Source organism: Neopsephotus bourkii, unplaced genomic scaffold (genome assembly GCF_033783945.1).
Source record: "Neopsephotus bourkii isolate Nb327-2 ecotype Australia unplaced genomic scaffold, CSIRO-AGI_Nbou_v1 NB_114, whole genome shotgun sequence".
Lineage (NCBI taxonomy): Eukaryota > Metazoa > Chordata > Aves > Psittaciformes > Psittacidae > Neopsephotus > Neopsephotus bourkii.
This window is the reverse complement of record NW_026900631.1, coordinates 1,600,102-1,620,958: the sequence shown is the minus strand read 5'-3', so window position 1 is coordinate 1,620,958 and position 20,857 is coordinate 1,600,102. Positions and strand designations below refer to the sequence as shown.

Genomic DNA, 20,857 nt, shown 5'->3' with positions numbered 1-20,857 from the left:
CGCTGCTCGCAGGGCGCTCCGAGGGGCCGGCGGGCGGGGGGTGCCGAGCGGAGCACGGCTAAGATCCGCCGGGAGCCGTGCCGAGCAGCGCCGTGTGCCCCAGCCTCGCCGCGGAGAAGGGGAGGAGGAGGAGGAGGAAAGCGGCGCTGCGGCCGCGGATCCGCGGTGGAGGCTGTCGGGGCGGCGGCGCTGCCTCCTCGCTGACTGCGGCGTTGGGGTTGGCGTTTGGGAAAAGGAGGAGGAAGAGGAGGGAGCTGGAAAAAGGAGCTCGGCGGCGCGGGGGTGGGTCGGTGCATGCGGCGCGGGGCGCACGCAGCAGCCTGCGGGACGCGGCCGGACCCGGGATCGCCGCCGCCGCCGCTCCGTGCTGCTGCTGCCGCCGCCAGGCACAGGCGCCGCCGCTTGTCCCGGCCGCGGGGGCCGGCGCTCGGGCGCACACGTGCGCTGCTCTGCCTCCACCGCGGGCGCTGAGCGCCGAGCGCCGCCGGGCGCGGGGCGGTGCCGCTGCCGCCGGGAGCCGCGGGCGCTCGGCGGGGCTCAGCGTTGCGCCCGCACGCCCTGACCCGCCGGCTGCGGCAGCGCCAGGAGTGCCCAGCACCGCCGCTAGCAAACCCCCCCCCCCTTTCCCTTTTGCCCCTTCTTTTTTTTCTCTCTTTTTTTTTCCCCTTTTTCCTCCAGTTTTTCGCTCCAGCCGCCCCGCCAACGCGCCGGGAGCGGGCTCTTTTCCATTTACTTGATTCGCAGGTTTGTTTTATCCGTTTGGGGGCTTTTTCCTCCCGTTTTTCTTCCGCTGCCCGGCTCACTCCACCCCCCGAATCCTATCGAGTTGTAGCAACTTGCTCCCCCCCCCCCCCTTTTTTCATTATTTTAATTATTATTGCTGTTTTTTTCACTGACCCGTTGCGATTGCAAGTCGCCCTTGCAGTCCGGTTCTGAACTGCATTTTGTCTGCAGATCTTGCCTTTGTTTGCACACACCCCCCCCTTTTTATTTTTCAATATTTTTTTAATCATTTTTTTCCGTAGTTGTTGTTCGTTGTTAAAGTAACTTTTTTTTTTTTTTTTTTTTTTTTTTTTTTCCTGGGGGGCGCTGTATTTAAACACTTAAAATGCACTGCTATCTCCTGAGCGTGTTTCTCACCGTGGATCTGGCCACCGTGGCTTTCAGCCTGTCTACTTGCAGCACCCTCGACATGGATCAGTTTATGCGCAAGAGGATCGAGGCGATCCGAGGGCAGATTTTGAGCAAGCTGAAGCTCACCAGCCCCCCGGACGAGTACCCCGAGCCCGAGGAGGTGCCCCCGGAGGTCATCTCCATCTACAACAGCACCAGGGACCTGCTGCAAGAGAAAGCCAACCACAGAGCTGCCACTTGCGAGAGGGAGAGGAGCGAAGAGGAGTATTATGCTAAAGAAGTTTACAAAATAGATATGCAGCCTTTTTACCCTGAAAGTAAGTCCTCTGTGTTTGTGCATGGTGTGTTAACTTAGCCCCCGAGGCTTGGCAGTGCCCAGTGCCTTCAAACACCAGCTCTGTGCATTGCGTTGTGCCACCTTTGCTTGGGTTGCTTTTGTCTGTAGCATCGTATAGGTGGTGACTTTGTGTTAGGTGGTGGGTATGCCTATGCCTGGGTGGCTCTGGGGGTCAGCTGGCTCCCCAATCCCCTTTGAAATCACCCCAAAAGTGCTTCTGCTTTCCATCAGTATGTACCTGGGCAGGGTCCCGAGCCCTCCCTAGCACTGGGTTTAGCTCCCGCACAGCCCCCTATGCAGCCTTCAAAAAGAGCCAATATCTTTCCACTGCTGTTGTTTCCTTTGGAGTGTCTGGATCGGGCAGGTTTCCATCTCTCCATAACTGAGAAGAAAAGGAGGTCTTTAAAAAAGAAGTCACGGTCTTCTCTTCTGCCTGTGCCTCTTCTGTTGTCCCACAGACTGGTTGCTGTTCGGGTTGGTGCTTGGAGAGTACAGGGACATATAGGTCCTCCCCCCCTCTTCCCACTTTAGCCAGCCTCCCATTTCAGTTCATGGGCGCTTTCACTTCAGGTACAGCCAAAGTTTTCCCTTCTGGGTAGCCTCGGTTGTTGGAACCTGTCTCAGCCCGTCTGCCTTCTGCTGTTTTTAACGACCTTCTGGTTGATCCATGCCACGTTTTGCACTTAAAAAAAAGGGAGAAAATGAAAAAAGAGGGGAAAAAAAAACCCTAAATGTGCTGACCAAATCCACTTAGAATGATTGATAATCACAATGACGTGCCTTTTGTTTTGGTAGTGAAGGTTAAGTGTATGGAAGAGGAAAACAGAAAAAGCACTGCACCCCCTTAAAAGAATCTAGCTCATCACCACGCTGAGGAAAGTGAAATACCAGAAGCAGAAAATAACTTCACTGTTCACATATCCAAAGCCCAGTTCCTACTCCTTTCATTTAGCTCCCTTTTCCCTCTCTTCCCTCCCCCACTACTTGATGCCCTATATACTTTGCTGCCTGTTTCTGAAAAGCACATACCTCTTTGCTTAAATAGATAATGCAGCCATCTTGGTAACTTTATCCTAGAGTTTCTAATTGCATTTTCTCCTTATTTATTTTTAGTTTAGCAAGTTGTAGCTCTGGGGCTTGCTCCATCTTGCATGTGATAGTCCTAGGATGCCAGCCAAGGTATCCAAAGCCCGTGCTCAGTGCAGCTGCCTCCCCTTTCTTCCTTTATTCTTAAACGACAGCATCAGGTACAGGACATCCTGGCAGTCAGAGCCATTTTATTATTGTAATTATGGCACCATCCTTAATAGCCATGATAAATACACTGCACCCTTGTTACCCTCGGGGAAGAAATACTTTAAAAAGGGTAAAAAAAAAAAAAAAAAAAAAAAAAAAGGCTATTTGGAGCCAAGTGGGTACGAGCAGAGAGGTTCAGTGTAATTCATTGTGAGAACAGACATCGTGCCTGTTTTCCATGTTGGAATACTGTAGTATTTTGCTGGTGGTTTTGGTGGAAGTCAGCACTTTGAGACCTACCAGGTTGTGCCCTAAGCAGAGGGATGAGCCCCTATGGGCAGAGGTTAGGGGCAGTGATAGCAGTGCCTTCGGCTTCTGGAGTTGACCCCAGCGCAGAGAGTTGTAAAATGCACCCACCCTGAGTATGTCTGTCCTGTTTCCTCACATGAGCAAACTACAAAGAACCAATAGTCCAGAATGCAGCTGCATACTTTCCAGAAAATTAAAATATCTGTGGTGTGTGACTTGGATGGTGCTGACAAAAAGAGGATCTATTTTTAAAACGCTGTCAGAGAGGCCAGATCCGTGCTGAAGTATCAATAGGAAGGGTTTGGAAGAGCAAAGGAGATTGCAGGTATCTACCAACAGAGTGCATCAGACGTTTGGGATCGGAGGGGCGGTTAAGCCGCCGATCCAGTACTACTGTGCAAGGGCTGTCGCTAACATCACAGTAAGTAGGTTAACTGTTTTTCCACTGCTCTCTAGTTATGCTGGATGGAGCGAACCTTTCCAAAAAAGACAGAAGGAAAGGAATTGCTCCACCACATTCTAAAGGAAGAAATGGAAAGCGCAGCTCTGGCTGCCACGGGCGCTTTCTCTGAGACGTCTTGGAGCGAGTATTTTTAACTCTATGGATTCTGCTGCATCCAAGGGAAGAAGGGGATCGGTGTGAACGCGCTGGAGGTCAAAAGCTGCTGGAAGGCAGGCATGGGAAAGAGCAGCGGTTCAGTTTTTACCACAAGTTGTTAGCATTCAGTAACTGACTACAACCCAAGTATTACAAATATGCTCTAATTATACTCATAGTCAGCAATATATCACTATGGATCGCTGATAGGTCTTTGTGGGGCATTCTGTAAAGTTCAGGCTAAATATTTTTAGCAATAAGGAGATTTAAAAGGAAAACTATAAGAGATATTGTATATACCCTAAGGCATATTTTGTCTTAAATATTATCCTTGGCCAACTGTACTGTATAAATACAGTAAATATGAATAGAACTGGCAAGATGCCAATCTCCTGGGATGAATTTTAGTCAAGAAGGTATTTATGGGATATAAATAATACTGTGTCAACATTTAAAGAAGGGATCTGATTAGTTTTGAATTTATTCATATTAATCTTTTCACATGCTGTTAGTTTAAGGCTCAAAGTGAAGTTATGCTAAGGTTTACCCATAGTTTGTACTGAGGAAGTAAGGGGGCATCTGGCTTGACAGTCCACTTGAGGTTAAGGACACATCGAGTCAGAGTATATATGGAAATTTAGTGAGGCGGGGACTGCCGGATCCAAAACCACCAGATGTGAAAAGTAGCGGTGGAAAAAAGTACTGCAAAGAGGTTTGGAGAAACCAAAAAGCTCCTGTCTGTCAGGCACGCCTGCCTGTGTTGTGCTTGCGACAGCGTGGGTTAGGTACTGAAGGTTTGAATCTCTCCTAAGTCCAGTTGGCAGCTGGAAATTGAGCTATTTTATAGAGTGGTTTGAAAAGGGGCTGGGGTATGGAAGCTGAGGACATCAGAGACAGATCTTGTGAGTTCTGTGCCCAGGTGAAGTTGCCTGAGCAAATGCTTAATACTGATTTCTGTGAAAGGTGCATCACCTTAGAACTTGGTTACTTATCAGTTCTTCTTCGATTATCTAGTGCCTGATAATGAAGCTAGTTATTTATTGGAGGCTGAGTGATAATCACCGTTGTACTGATAATAAACAGGAATCTAATGCAAGTACAGTTAAGGGTTGCAAATACTGATGCATAACCGGGATACTTCATGTCATCTTCGTTCATGGCAGTTTTTATCAAGGTCAAGAGCTGTTCAGTACTCATGACTTACAGCTAATGCTAGTAAAGTGTTAATTTTTCTGCATTGTTGGAGATAGGTCTCTAAGTACTCAGTAGCCCAAGAAATCACAGTTCTTCTGGGTTTGGGCCTGGGTTTGTGTGGACTTTAAAATACTTTAGTATGAAGGAGCTTCCATAGGTTCCAGATTGCACCGAGTGGTAGGATTAGTCTTTTCAGGCGCTTGGTACCATGAATATTGCTTTACATAGACCCGTCATTCTGCTGAATATTTGCCTCATGAAAGACAACATTATAAACTGGCAAGACACAATGACATGCTTCTACTTTATCAACAAGGACTTGATTTACCAGCAATTATACGTATGTGGGCTCCTTGTCTTCAGGGTACCAAAATTGCTGATGCAGGAACGCCATGCTCATGTCTGCTGGCACTGACTGCATCATTACCATGATGTTAACACTGGGATGGCTCATGTGCATTTGCATTTAGCAGAACACAAACCTTAATCTCTCAGGGTTTCCTATGTCATTGATTATATGGAAATGGTCTTCAAAGGAATACCTTATTTAAAAGCCTCCTTGCTATGCTGGCCCTATGGTTATGCTCTGGAGCACGTGTTGAAGGGAGGTGCTTTCCAGGTTTACTGTCTAGTTTGCAGAGGGGACCTGAAGCAATGCAAAGGCTTCCCTGAGGAAATAAGTGGGAGGAATAGTTCCTTGCCCATAAATAACACTTACTGCAGTCTTCCTGGGTGGTGATGTAAAAAACCCAGGAAATTGCAAATAGTTTTAAAAAGGGGCAGGGTCATTTTCTGGACAGTAGTCTCCTATATTCTAAGAGGGATAATCAAATAACATGCTCTGGTGCACTAACGAAGGGTAGCTGAAATCTAAGAGAGCTGTCTTCCACTCATATAGAGCAGGTGGTGGGGGTTACCACTTGTGTGATCTGCTTGCCTCCTGAATCATCAGCAGGGCACCACGCTGGGAGTGGGGGAGGACCACAAGCTGCTCTGGCATGGTATGTGATCACTGAAGCCTACAGAAAAGCAAAACACCCATGACACCCTTCTTTAATGTTGCAAGGTCAGCTAGGACCTACAAGACAAATGTAGGACTATATTCCCGAGTCCTTTCCATAACCCTCCTTAAGTTTATCTCTGGTGTCTGTTTTAAAGAGGCACTTTAAACTCTTAATTTGGTGAGAATGTTAGATGTGCATCACTGCGCCCCTGCTGCTCCACAGCCCCAGCTCGCTGGCACTATGAGTGTTATATAGTCCCAAAGACCTATCTGGCAATGTGCCCTTGTGTTCCTGTACATCTCTAGCCACAAGCAGGAGTGCCAAGAACTCATGCCATTCTTTCTGGTTCCTCTTAACTGCAGGACTGAATGTGAGTAGGTGATGGTGTGAGAAAGCAGAGCATCATCTTTGTTAGCTGCTGGTTTTAGCCTTGCTCATCCTTGGTGCACTGTGTGAGAACAGCAGTGGCCATCAGGATGTCTATGCTACTTTGGAATTACCACTTCCAGCGTTTTGCTGTCAGTTTGAGATTTCTGTCTGCACCAAAGATGAATGAGAACTTGTGGCTGTCATCCTTGGTGAGCTCCTTCAGCATGGTTCTGAAACTTGTGCGGAGCTTCCCACACATGAATGGACTCATTAACATTAAGGCTGTGTGTCTGCCTAATTAGCTTCTCAAATCAGGGCCCAGTTTGTGGTGCATTTGCAGGGATGAACAAAGCCGTACAGTTCAAATCCCTCTCTCTTCATTGAAACCTGTCTTTCAGGCATCAGAGGCCAGTGGGAAGTAAATGCTTTACAGGGGTTTTTAGAGAGGAAGGATGCAGCTCTTCAGTACTCCCGTGATGCCAAAGAACACTGACTCTGTTGGGCAGCCGCCTTCTTTTGCCTTTGCAGTGTCTGTGCTAGACTGCTCCTGTGTTACAGATAAAGAGAGGAACCCCAGGGTACAGTGACAAAACAAGTCATGAGTGAAGACACACAAATGTTTCCACTCCTGTTGTGAAACCACATGCTGCCTGTTTTCATGCAGGCAGTTTTTAGCTTGAGGATGATACGCTCCCCAGGTATTATTTGCTGTAATACTGTGTTACCAGTGTTTCTGCTGACTTGTTACGACTAAACAGTTTGTTTTGGTTGCTGTTAGGGAAAGTTTGCATCCTGCGTTCAACCACAGGCCGTTGCTTGTTTCCCTTTCAATCTGCAGTGTTGACTAGTAGGTTCCTAGCTCCAGCATCACTGTCAGTTGGCTTCCTGTAGTAATGTTACCCAAAGCAACTATGTTTCTTCTTAGAAAAGCTCCCCAGTGCTTTTCCTTGCTGTCCTTCCTGCTGTGAAGTGATTGTAGCTGGACACCCAACCGTACAGGACATAGAGCTGCATGGTGTAGAGGAGAAACTTACAGATTTCTCCAGGGCAAGAGGATGAGGAGTTAAAAAACCCTTGGTGTGGAGGGTTGCTTTACCTCCTGTCAGTGTGAACAGTTGTTTTTGAGTGTATGAATGACTCACGACCCTGTTTAGTACTGTGATTCTCCTAGCTTGAATGGCAGGGGATTGGCTCTGGAGAAATGAAGTGCTAGACATAGCTTTGCTAGACCTGTCTTATGAACAGGTTTTTACATGGTTTTGGTGCACTGCAAGTTGGTCCAGAGTAGAAAAGTTTCCTCTGTGGGTAGCATAGTGCTGTCTAAATCAGCCAGGTTCTCCAAAGGGATCCAACCGCATGGCAGTTCTTGCATGCTGCTTGGAAAGCTCCTGGCTCCAATGAAGTACATCTTGTGTTGCCGTTTGGGTTTGCTGGCATCCACGTTTGGTTTCCAGGAGATGATAGACCAGCATGCCTGCAGCGCATTAATGGCTGATAGTGTGGGGAGAACATCTCTCCCTTGTTCAGGTTTTAATTTGGACAATGGGGGTTCCTTTTAATTTCATGTATGATGCTCATTGACCTATTCAGGATCCTTACTGTAGAGCTGAGCCTTTCCCCACTGGGACCCCCTTAGGGAAGGAGCCTCTTTTTTGTTGTTAAACAAGACCTCGCACAGTGTAATGGTGACTTCAGGTTATTATAAATAACTTTATGAAAGATGAAGCGACCTCATAGCTGTCCCTGCTTTGAGCTGGAGGTTGGACTGGATGTCCCTTCCAGCATGAATTAACCTTGTAATACTGCATTTTAATACAAGAAAAACAATGCTTGTGTTTCAACTTCTACAGGGTGGTCTTGATTCAAGTATCACCAAGTTACTAAATACATGTTTTCTGTCAGTTTCGTATTTATCCCTTGCTTTCTTGCATAAGAGTGCTCCTGTTCTTCTTTCTCTCTGCACCCGTTTTTCTTCTACTTATCTATACTAGTCTATTACATTAGAATATTGCTTTTCAAATAAGCATGATATGTTGCATGAATATAGACTTCTGTATTACACTTCAGCAAAAGCTGCGGCATCCTTTTAGGTGAAATGAGGCAGGGGAAAGGGAAACATTGTGATACTGACCTTTCACTTTGCTTGTTTGGCTCCTTCCCACCATATCTAACCCACACTGCACTGACAAATACCGCGTCTGTCTTGACAAGCAAGTCCACAAATAACCATTCATTCATAACTTGGAGCTGCTGTAAAGCTCCTTACGGGTTGCTTAATCTGACAGTTGTGCATTTGAGCAGAGACTTTGAAGAAAAGACTGCAGAAGGACCGTGAGTTCAGTCTGACTTTGTGAAAACTAAGAGGGAGGTCTTGCTTGAAAGAGGATACTGTACTAAAGTATATGTGTGCGTGTGTGCATGCGTGCACACACACGCGTGCATATATTTAAGAGCATTAAAACATCTGTTGTTGCCAAAGCCCAAATTGGAATGTTCTGGGAAAGATAATTTGATTTTTAGCTTCTGGATTCATTTCAGTGATGGCAATTTCAACACTTCCTGGGGAGAGTCTATCAGTGGTTATGTGCATCAAATGCAGCAGTAAATCTGTCATTCTTTCCATTTCAGTTTTTCAGGCTTACAACTTTGTTATTTTTCCCTGTTTGGCTGGTGTTAGTATTCAGTGTTTTCATCTCTTTTTTAAACCTTGCCTTGAATTCTAAAAGACGAGCTAAGCCTGTTGAAGTTCCTTCTCTTACTTGTTTTTGTTTACATATAGCATTTGCAATCCAGCAGCTAGCTCAGCTGAAATAGCGATGGTAACTTGTATTTACCATAGCAATGAGTGAAAGATGGGAATCACATGTTGGTTTTCATTCCTTGGGGTGGGGAAAAAAGAAGCAAGAAACAACCAAAAACCCCCCAACCTTGTGGGTAGACTTTGTACTCAGGAGGCTGAAAAGCTAATAGATCTTGGCAGCACTGACTCTCTTGAAGCGGTGGGAGAGTGCCTAGCAATCCCATACTTGATGAAGGCTTTGAGCAGTAATACTAATTCTGAGCCCACAGATGATCTCTAGTATCTGAAATTGAAAAGAGATTAGTCCTTGCTTATTTGAGTAGACATTGCACAATACATATAAAATGACTTCTGGGGGGCTTTGGGCAAATAGTCGTAAAGACTCCAGGACTGCCCAGATGTCTGCTATGAGAAAGAACATCTGCAGAACTTTCCATCTTACAAGTGATATGTAAAAATGCTGTAGCAAATGTACCCTCTTTGATGCTAACAGGGACAGTGATGTTGGGGTCTGGCATTCACCATGGCCTGTGGCAGGCTTTTGCTCCTTGTCCCACCTCTGCTTGGTCCCAGGGGTGGCCCAGGTTAGCAAAGCTGAGAGATGTCTCTGGTTCCCCAAGAATGTGGTGATGGAGGAGCACCTGTGCCCTCTATTGCAGTTCCTGGCCTTCGTGCTTTGAGGCTTTGATGCAGGAATCAATCCAGTTGGCTGGATAATACTGAAACAGCACTTAATGAATACCTAGTAAGCAAAATTTATGGATACCAGGGGTCAGATCCACTGACACAGGCAGCGCTGGCAGCTAATTTCTTCATCTAAATGCCTGTAGGGGGTACAGGGGATGTTTGCCCTCAGGGAAGGATGAGCGATATATTGTATTCTCCAACATGATGTGATGTTTTAAACTGCCTGGAGGTGTGTTGGATCCAGGCAGATCCTTGGTGTTCTCATTCTCACCCAGCCTCTGAGAGATCCAGCTCAGTTTTCTTGGCTCTCGTAGTTGGCTCTGGGCCTTCCTGGCAGTGCAGGAGCTGTATATGTCTTGTGCCAATCACTGCTCTGTACTCAAGTTTTTCTTGATGCACGCTTTGGAAGTGAAGTAGCCACATTTCAACATTGAGGTATGCTGAAAGATGCCTGTACTTTTCACTTGGTATGCTTGCTGTGCGTTTACCTAGTGTATAATGGCAGGCTATTGCAGCAGCCATACATACATCTGTAGGTTTGTGAGTGAGGAACAAGTTCCAGCTTTATTGAAAAGAAATCTGCTTTTCTGATCTGGTGGTGTGATAGGAACTGAGAAGGCTCCCTGCCAGGATATACAGCTTGGAAAGAAGGGAGCTAAGGGAACAGCTTTGTCCCACTTAGGATGGACTCGGAACAGACTGTTGGGTGTCTGAGCTTTCTCTCCCTCTTTGAATTTGGATTCCAGCTTACATTTCTTCCAGATGCTAGGAGCCATGTATTTGGAAATTTCACATTCCCCTTGCTAATCAGGGAAGAAAAGAGCCCCAAAAGAATCTAGAAAAAGAGATCTTTATAAAGGTGGCCAGAGAATGAGTTAGAACAATATCGTATGTCTGAAGGAACTTACCTCCTTCCAAGCTGGAGTCCTATTATTTACCCACTTTATTGGGAGACTTAATTTTCTCTGGCTCGAAGAGTATTTGTTGAGGTAGAATCTGGAAAGGAACCTGCCTCATGCACACTTGCCACAAGGTCAGCTAGCTATACATGTGATACAGCCAGACCTTTCCATTCTTCTGCCTTTTGAGAGTATGTTCCCCAGATTAAGTGCCCTGGTCCAAAGCCTGCTGAAACACTGGAAGTCTTTCCATTGACTGCAAAAGTCTTTGGATCAGGTAGTAAGTGCTGTTCCTTTGTTTCAGGGAATGGCCACATCTTCAAGGTATACTGGGATGTGTTACTGTAATGTGGTGCTTTCCCTTTTACTGAGTTGCCACTGGAGATGTTCTTCTGCATAAGGTTTTGGAAGGGGAAAAAAAACCCTCACTTTTTAAAATAAACACCTTAGTAGCTTATTGATGGAAGCATTTGATGGCAGATGTCATCTGGGAACAGCATATGGTAGCAATATGGCAAGAATGCCAGAATGCAAAGGAGGCATGAGTTCATGTTCTGTACTTCTCAGGTATTCCACATCTCCCTCTGTCTAAAATAAATGACCATATGACTGCAAAGGTCTTGGCAAATAAACATGCCATAATATATCTCTATCATCCTCCCTACAGCAAGTTTTTGTCTAGGAGCTAATCACACCACATCCAGAGGCTTCTTATGAAAAGCAAAATCAGACCTCAGCATCTGGACCAGGGAGGAGTCTAGAGGCTGTGAACAAGAATGTGGCAAATCTCTGTGCATTGGACTGTAAAGAAAGGTCAGGGCTAAGCCAACAGGGTAGTTTTGTGTTATCAATCAAGTCTTAAAAGTCAGTTCTAGAGGTGGAGCTGGGAGAACGACTTCTGAAAGCTAGTTTGATGCCTGATGTATGCTGAGTTTACAAGCTGGAAAGCTAAGTTCCTAAACTATGCTTGTAGCATGAAGGTGAAAGTGGCTTTATGTAAAGCCTCTCTGACGAGCTGTGTCTCAAAGTGGCTCATGAAATAATGAGTTAACTTTCAAGGTGCTTTTTTTGCATTGATAAAAAGCTGTAGCAATTTAATTTGAGTCAGTAAAGCCACTCTGGGTTTTTAACTTGTGGGCCTGAAATTAGAGTCTGTGCAGTGATTGTTTAGGCAAACATTGCGGCTGGAGACTTCAGCAGCACCTGAAGAAGTGGTTCCTTTGTAGCCTTTGAGAATCCCAACTTTTTTGTTCAGATGAAGGATGAGTCAGGTGAATCTGCTTTGTTGATTAGAAATGTCTTGGATGCTGTTTTGTATGATGTTTCTACTGCTACTATATACTTTTCAAAGCCTGGGAGGACTCAACATCCACCACAGGTTGTTGGGCTTTTGTTTGGTTGGGTTTTCTTTTTTAAAAGAAAAGAAAAACCTTGGTTTGTATTTTAGCTATGTGGTATTTCCCTTGTTGTGGTGAGATGAGGTTTGATCCCAAGCCATTTGGTGTAGGACATAAAACCAAAAGGCTTGGTTCTTGTTTAATCTAAGGAAACTACAGAGGCATAAAGTGCCTTAATGTAATGACAGCCAGACCTACAAGAAGGTTTACAATTGAAATGGTGAATGGTGTGTTAGAACAGGAATGAAATGCGTACCTCCTTCCGCTGAGAAGTTCTCAGTTGAGGATGCTCCAGGTCTCTTCATGCTCACAGCTAATGGCTAGTTGACATCATATTGTATTTTAGAAAGGGTGAGACTGTTGTTGCTCTATAAGGCTTTAAGTTAGAATGGACATTTAGGAATTAAAAAGCTGGAAGCCATTAAGATGGCCTGCTGTTCTCCCCACCTGCATTTTTCAGCCAAACTAATTCCTTTCTGAAAGAGAGTTCACATCATACCTGGTAGATTATTCTGGTGATTAATTACATTCACTAGAAACAAGCATCTTGGTGTTTTAAGTTGTTTATGCTCCAAGTTCTAGCATTCAAATGTGTTTTAAACCCTCACTTGCTATTTTGAACACTCATTACCAAATTTGTGGACATTGAGTAGGTACCCACAGGAGAAGGAAGTTTTGTAGGTGGGAACTGATGTTCTTGAGAGCAAGCTGTGGTGCTTGCTGGAAGACTCATGAGGTGATGTGGCAGCCAGGAGCTCAGCATGGGCTGTTTTACCCAGCTTTGAGTGTGTTTCAGATTCATAGACTGTGATTGAGCCACAGCTTTTTTAAGTTTAATACGTTGTGCTCTGTGAGATACTTCCTGCCTTTTCAGTTATTCTCATGGTTTCCCTCTGGAACTCATCTGCTTTATTCATATACTGCTGAGATTGTGGGCAGCAGTACTGGACACATCACTTCAACAGTGACTGTGGCGTTACTAAGTACTTGCATGTTGTAGACTCTGCTCTAATTCAGTATTACACAGGTCATGCAGCTAGTTTCAGCTGTAGTTTTGCCAGGAGTGCTACAAGGAGAAGTAAAATTCATGCCTGGGTAATTATCCATCAGGGTCCCTTCCTACCCAAGTCCTTTTCAGAGGTCCTGACTCTCAGGGTAGGGTGGAGTCCCCTACTCTGTAAGTATGGTCTAGTTTCTCTGTCCTGTAGAGCTGTATTTTTTATGTGGGTTCTACTGACATTTATGTCTTGATAATTCAAGATTCAAGTCACTGTATTCAGGATGAATCATCTTTGTCATATCTTTATCATTATTTTATCTGCAGTTTGTTACTAATGGTTTAGTTTCCTTCCAGGTGATGGGTAAAAAATATTTAATAGTACAGTACAGTAAAATGAGTCGTATGGGACCTAGTTAGAAGCTTGTATCTCAGTAACAGTTTGCTGCCTGCCATTGTACTTTGAGTCTCATTAAAATGCAAGGCTTTGATTCATTTACTGCCTGGCTATGTTAGTGGCCTGTTGTTTGTGTTTCCTTACGAAATCATTATGTAGCACCAGCTTAAATGTCTTGCAGGTACCCAGGCAGATGATACTAAAGCAGTTGTCTTACCAGCAGGATTACCAGTGTCACTCAATAAGATACTGGACGAGTAGGATATGTTTTTCTTGAACTGATGTTGGTTATAATCCCTTAGCTCCTCTGAGCTGATTCCTGTTGTGCTTTCCATAATTTTTTCTGGGATCAGTGTAAGGCTGACTGTATATGTGAGGTAGCATGGGTTGCCCTGTTTGGGATTGTATATTAGCAAGTATGTTCTGCCTAAAATCTTTAAGGATTTAACAGTGTTTGGGATTTATTGAAAGCCAGTTTTAGTGATTCAGATAGTTCCTTGGACAGCTCTTTAAAAAGTCTTGATGCAGGTTATCTGGTCTTGCTTTTTTTACAGTGTCTGATGGTATTACCTATTGTTTCAAGACTACCTGAGTTGCTGCTGGAGTAAAAAACCAGATTTTTCCATCTTGTGATTGTCTGGATATTTTGGATACAGAAGTGTATTTCATATTTCTCTCATTATTTCAACTGGTTTTATCTAGTAATAGATGAATATCACTAGCAAGCTTCCTTAGTACTTCAGTAAATCTCATCTTTACATTTCTTTGCCATGAAGCTGGTATGCACCTATGATTTTTCTGACCTGTTACCTGCAGTTCTTATTTTCTCCTGTAGTAGTTCTCAGCAGCTATTTTTTTTTATTTGTAATGCATAGTTGCATTTTAAAATTTTATCTTCTTATGGTTTCATTTGGTTTCTGTCACAGGCAATTTTCTGAGCGGTCTTGTTGATTGTAGAACTGTGTCCTTTGCAGCATACATGTGGTACCCTTTCCAGGTAGGTGATTTGAGACAGCCAGCACATCTTCACCAATGGCAAGTCCTGCCTGACCAACCCTGTGGCCTTCTATGATGAAGTTACTGCATCGGTGGACAAAGGAAGGGCTACGGATGATGTCTGTCTGTATTTCTGTAAAGCTTTTGACACAGTTGATCACATTCTTCTCTCTAAATTGGAGAGAGATGGATTTGATGGGTGGACTGTTTGGTAGATGAGGAATTGGCTGGATGGTCGCATCCAGAGGGTAGTGGTCCATGGCTCAATGTCTGGATGGACACCAGTGACAAGTCCATCCTTCAGAGGTCCATATTAGGACCAGTACTGTTTAATATCTTCATTAGTGACTTAGACAGTGGGATTGAGTGCACCTTCAGCAATGACATGAAGCTGAATGGTGCAGTTAACAGGCTGGAGGGAAGGGATGCCATACAGAGGAATTTGGACAACCCTGAGTAGTGGGCCTGTGCGAACCTCATGAGGTTCACCAAGGCTAAGTGCAGGATCCTGCACCTGGATTGGGGTGATATTGATACCTTCAGTATCAATACTGATTGATACCTTATTGATACCTTATTGATTGGGGTGATATTGATACCTTCAGTATCAATACAGGCTGGGGATTGAAGAGATTGTGAGCACCCTGCCTGACAGAGCCAGTTGCCCTTGTGCCGGCAGGAATGGTGCCACCTGCAGCTCCCTGCTATACAGCAGGAAGTAGGTGGTAATGGGTTATATAGTGCTCATACAGTTGGTTGGCAACTCATCCCTAAGAGAAATGAGGGGCCAGACACTCTGCTGTGAGGTTAGGTCTGTTGCCAGGAACCATAATTTTGGAAGGAAAGTAGTGTTGTTGGGTTTTCTTTTCCACATTCAGTAGCACAAGGCGTGGGCGACCTCCAAGTTACTGACTCAGTTGGTGACTCCATGTTGCAAAGTAGTTAGTAGAGGTGTTCTTACCCCACCCAGAGGTCTGAGCCGTCCTATAAAGAAATTTCACTTATGTTAAAAATAGCATAGAGGGCATGATGGATCATAACTTATCCTAGTAACTGGGACTTAGTAAAAGGACTTTGGAATTAGGAATATCTGTACTTAAATAATAAGGATTGATACTCTTATTGAGTACATCCTCTTAATGCTAAATTGGAGCTAACTAGCAAGTGTCTTCAGGGATATCTTTGAGAGAATGACCAGATATTCAACATTAATCTTCTTTCTGATAGCTATGATGTTGTAGCGGGACTTAGGGTTAGTTGTACAAGAAGCTCTGTAGATTAGCTCCTCCAAGCTTTGTTGCACTGCACTGTTTATTCTGCAGCTCCTAATCCTTCCATATCTATCTCTGTAGTAGTCTCTGGGCTCATCAAGCAGCCAGATTTCCCATGCTAAAGCCCATGAAGTTCTTCAGGACTCTAGTTTTTTAGGAGCCTTCTAGACTAGTTTGGGTGAAAGGTAGAAAAAGGAGTTGAAAGCTGAGCACCTCCATGTGTGGATTTCCTGCATGCAGGCAGCACTGGCACTGTCTTCTACTGGCTGAAGAGTTTTCTCTAAAGAGAGGTTTACAGTCTCTGTACTTTTCTGTTCCTGAGTTACACTGGACCAGGGTTCAAATATTTTTAATTGTAATTCCTGTTACAAATCATGAGAGATTGCATGATTTTAATGTGGTTAAAAACTTTCACTTCCTTCTGTCTCTAGCATTCACCTATTACCCACGGTCTTAATCATTTAAAGCTGTGTTGCCTGTGCTTTGAGTCTGTGAATCTTGACTTCTCTGCAATGCACAAAAAATGCAGTTTTCTTTTGTCTTTTTTCCTGTTGCATTTTTACTTCTTGTACAGTTCGTTTTTATTCCTTTTCTTTCCCTCCCCAGAGTGGAAGGGTTGGACCATGCAATCTGCTTTTCTTGAAAATGCCTTGCTTTCATTTCCTCCTCCAGCCAGGGAATGGTTTGGAAAGGCTGTTCCCTGGACCCTTGGCTGAGCAGGAGGAGGCAGCCAGCCATGCTGCTTGCCAGGGATACAGGAGTGCTTCCTGGCAGAGGTGGGACAAGAGGAGCAGAGCTGGTGCCGTGGGACTGGCTTGCATCTCCTCCACTCTCTACAAGGCACTGTTGACATTTCCTGACTGCCTTTAGGTCTCCCAGTCAGAATAGCTGAGCAGTGAGGCCACTCATTGGAGAGAAAAAAAGCAGGAAAAGAGCAACTTGCCTTTAAAAATAGTGATAGATTAAAAATACTAATTTGTGCTGGCAATCCAGTGCAAATCTCTGTGTCTGCAGTTTTGAATACCCAGTAGGGGAAGATGGGTGCCCCTGTGTGGCTGGCAACATCGCTATTACCTTGTATGAATCCCTGTTTTTTTTTGTGTAATGGTCCAGTTCTGATTCTTCTGTTAAAAATAAGATCTAGCTCTATGGTTTATTCTGTTCCATTATATTTAGCATATCCAGAGGAGAGCTATGGGGATGATCAGAGGTTGGAGCAGCTCCTATATGAACAGAAGCTTTGGTGACATGGTCTAGTGTGAGGTGTCCCTGCCCATGGCAGGGGGTTTGAACTGGATGATGTTTAAGGTTCCTTCCAACCCAAACTGTTCTGTAATTCTATGATTTAGGGTTGGATGCACACAGCAATGTTGATTCCTGGTGGCCTTTTTTTTAATTATTATTATAATAATTTTTTTGTTTGTTTGTTGTTGTTCTGGGTACATTTCTGTTTGTGGATTTGGTTTTGGAGCACTGAGCATTGCAAAGTATTAAGCCCTATTGCTGAGATGAAGTTTTGGACAGGTGGAGTGTTTTAGTATTGCATTCTGGCTCTGGGGACCTGCAGACAAGTTGCTGTCAGCAACTTGTTTGTGCAGTATTCTTTAAAATGAAATTTTGCAGGTTTCTTGGTAACATCTAACAAAATGTAATTCCTTGTTCTCCATTGTTGGGACTGTTACCAGAAATTCATGAGTGAGAAGTCGTGACTTCTAAGCCCTGAAGATGTAGTTTGGGAGCATCTATCCTCGTTTGTGGTTTCATCAGAGGCATGCTTTGGAAGAGGTCCCAGTGTGAAAATTACTGTCGTGGAGAAGGCTTTTTGTTATTTGCCCCCAAGAATGACATGCCAGAATCTGTCATGCTGCCTTCAGAAGTGATACATTTCACTGTATGTGACTGGTTCAGCTTTTACTATGAACCTTGAATGAAGTTAGCAAATGATGAGAGGGCCCTGGCTTGGCCTAAAGACACAGCTGCCTGAATCACCGGTGAGAAAAGGTGACTCATCTGAGGAGCTGATTGCTGCACATGCATCAACAAGTGATGGGAAACCTCAAAGCAATATGAAGCTCACTGTCATGATGAATCTTTTCTCATCCTCCCTTGCAGTTTTCCAAAGTGGAAGACATAATTCATTTGGTAAATGGAAGAGGTTTTGGTTTATGTGCTTTTGTGAAAGCCTGGCTGTAGTGAGATGAGCTTTACAAACTTTTAGTTTAGACTGTTGCAATTTATGCTCCTTAGGTTGAACACAAAATTTGCTGGTGGCTGACTTGGCTAAAAGCAGCCGATAGTACCAAGAGCAAATACATCCTATGTGATATGCAGGTGGCATTTGCTCCTTCAGAGTCTTAGTGGTAAGAATTCATGTTTCTGACTGGAAGTTATAAAGCCTGTGAGAAGCTAGGATCCTTTTGCCTGATAGACTTTGTCAACCTTAAGTAAATACCAAAATACCCGTCTTGCTTTTAGCATTGTGAAGCATTTTGGGTACTGAGAGCTAAACAGGTAGGCATGAACACTCCTAATCCAAGTGCACTGGCAGCTATTGCATGTTCTGTACAACTTTTTAATCACTTTTGACAAGGAACTCTAAACTACTTATTGGTGTCAGCAAAGAAAAAAATCCGTGTTAAAGCAGTCTTGTTCTGTGCTGGAGAAAAAGGAGAAAGAAATACACTCTGGATAGTCCTTCTTACCACCTCTTTTCATCTTATTGAGAGGTGCTAAGTAAAACATCCATGGGTAGGACCAGTCCAACTGGGGAGGCTGTAACTGCCAGCGTTTAGTGAGTCAGGGCCCTCCAAGGCTCCCATAACAGAGATCGTTTTCTTTGCTCCCATTATGGTTCTGCTAGTGCATCAGCCAACTTTCACCCCATATTGCAGCTGCTGACAGAAAGGTTTTCTGATGTGTGGAGCCAGGGGCCAACCACAATTTGTCCATGTATTTACAGGGATCATTTCACTCCAGTAGAAGTGCAGCCAAATAGTTCTTGATAGAAACATGCTGCATCCATCTAACAACACTATCCAACTGAGACATTGTGAAGAATGCTGTAATACTTGTATTACAGTAGTTGCTCAAACCCCAGTGAGAGATCAAGACCTTGTTGCATGAGGCACTGTTGATCTTGCAGTACTTCTCCCAGCCCTACAGACCTTCACGTCTAAGATGACAAGTCAGATAGTGATGCTCCGTGGTGTAATTGGTTACGCTACAAAAGGCACGTGTGCTCAAAACCAGAGACTTCATGTGATCTTAAAAATTTCTTCATGTGACAGTGTTCATTATCTTGCTGCTGCACTAGTCCAGAATGCTTATCTAGGAAGTGATCGTACATGAGAGTTGGAGAACTTCACGTGTCATTCAGTCCTGTTGGCGGGGTTTTTTTGGTTTTCAGGGCCAGACATTAATTTTGGCCTTATAGCCCCAATAACTACAATTTCTCATGAGCAGCATGGTGAGTCTGAAAAGAGGAATTAAGAGTCAAGAGGGTGTTTTCCCAGAAGATTACAACAGTTATAATGGAGGTCAAGCTTTTGGCTTCGGCTATTGGACTGTTTTGCTTTAAACTTGAAATGCACATCAGTGAAAGTAGCAAGTTCAAAGTTTAGCATGAAATAATGCCAAAGACTAAGGGGGAGAAAAAAAAGGCAGCATATCATAGTAATTTTACTAAAACTTTGCAATCACTCTTCACACTGGATATAACTTTTCAAGCAATATTACAAGCAATCCCAAGATCATGAAGTTGAGGAAAGCACTGTACAACCTAGGGCGTCCTAGTTTGGGGAATTTGATACCAGGGAATGGAATATCAGTTATAATTACCTACTGTGTTGTTTTAAGCATGGAGTTGATGTTAATACCACAGAGAATTTACTCATTGTACATGCATTATTACACATCTCAAATATCAAGGTAGAAATTCCTTTAATACAGGGGTTTTTTCTCTAATGTAAGGAGCTGTTATGGTTTATTAGCTAGCTGCAGTACAGTTGCAGCAGACTTCCAAGTCATCCAGTTATCACAGAGGAAACATGGAGCTGGAGGGTCTTCCAAGAGGCTGCTCCATTGGTTCTGCATTAGAAGAGGCTGCAGACTGTAGCTGTGATATTCCAGATAGGTATTTGTGTAACCTTTTCTTAAAGGCTTCCAGTCACCATCACGTCCTCCCTGTGCAATCTATTCTAGTGCATCATTGTTATCCTTGATGGTTTTCGCGGTGTCTAGCACAAACTTTCATTGCTGCAGTTCAGAATTACTCATGATTTATCCATCATAGAATCATCATGGACATGGAAAATGGGTCATTCCCCTGCTTTTTGTGGCAGCTGTTTACATACCTGAAGGCTGTTTTTATGTAACACCTTAGTAGTCATTTTTGTCTGAGCAAACCAAATTTACTCATTAGCTTGTGTTTTATAGCTGTGTAGTAACCTTATTCCTCTGCAGCACCTACTTGTGTAGATGCTTCTATTTTAACTAGGAACCTCTGGTAACTGCTTTCTCAGGGCAGTTTTCTAGTCTTGTAGCCTACCTACTGCATGTTTTTTGTCTAGACCACATCTCCTTCATTTGCTGCTGGGCATGTCACTGTCCAAACTCACTGAAGTCAGGATAAATGTCACCTGTGGTTTCTCCTCTATTTGCAAACCTTGTTATCCAGTCCTGAAGGCACTTCAGGTTGTTTGGATGCTAATTGCTTCTGACAAGTCCATGTGAGCTGTTACTCAACTCCTTGTTTTCTTCCAGGTGCTAACAAATAGTTTGGTTGAATATTTTTCCACTCTTGTTCTGTCTTTAATTCCTCACTACTACTTATTCTCATACACTCCCCTCTTTTTTTTTTTTAATAGGTAGTATAGGTTAGAACCTATTCCAATCTTCCGCTACTATGTACTTGACACTGTATTTAAAACTATTTTTTCTCATATACAAGTGTTACTGCTACTAGAAGCAATAAAGAACAGTAAAGTAGGCAAGAAATAATGTTGTATTTAGTGGCAGCTCTTTTCAGAAGTTTAGAAAAGTGCAGAAAACTGTGCAAATGTCCACAGTCCTCTTCATCCAACGCTGTGTATTAGACCCACTTTGCTTGTAAAAGAATGGAGGAAAGGACTGAATGCTTCTGTGCCTCTAACCATGGCTTATGTTTGGGGGTATTTTACATTGTGCTATGGCTGTTGTTTACCACATGGTCAACGAATTTGTTTGTAGCTTGCG

At 43.9% G+C, this 20,857-nt stretch overlaps 1 protein-coding gene across 1 annotated transcript in view; it reads left to right on the top strand.

Moving 5' to 3' along the window:
• Positions 1 to 652: 652 nt before the first annotated feature.
• Positions 653 to 20,857, top strand: part of TGFB2 (transforming growth factor beta 2) — a 65,565-nt gene continuing 45,360 nt past the window's right edge. The window contains exon 1 of the mRNA XM_061365413.1: positions 653 to 1,451. Within this exon, the coding sequence (XP_061221397.1) occupies positions 1,109 to 1,451 (343 nt within the window). The 5' untranslated portion in view covers positions 653 to 1,108. The remainder of the gene's footprint in view (positions 1,452 to 20,857) is intronic.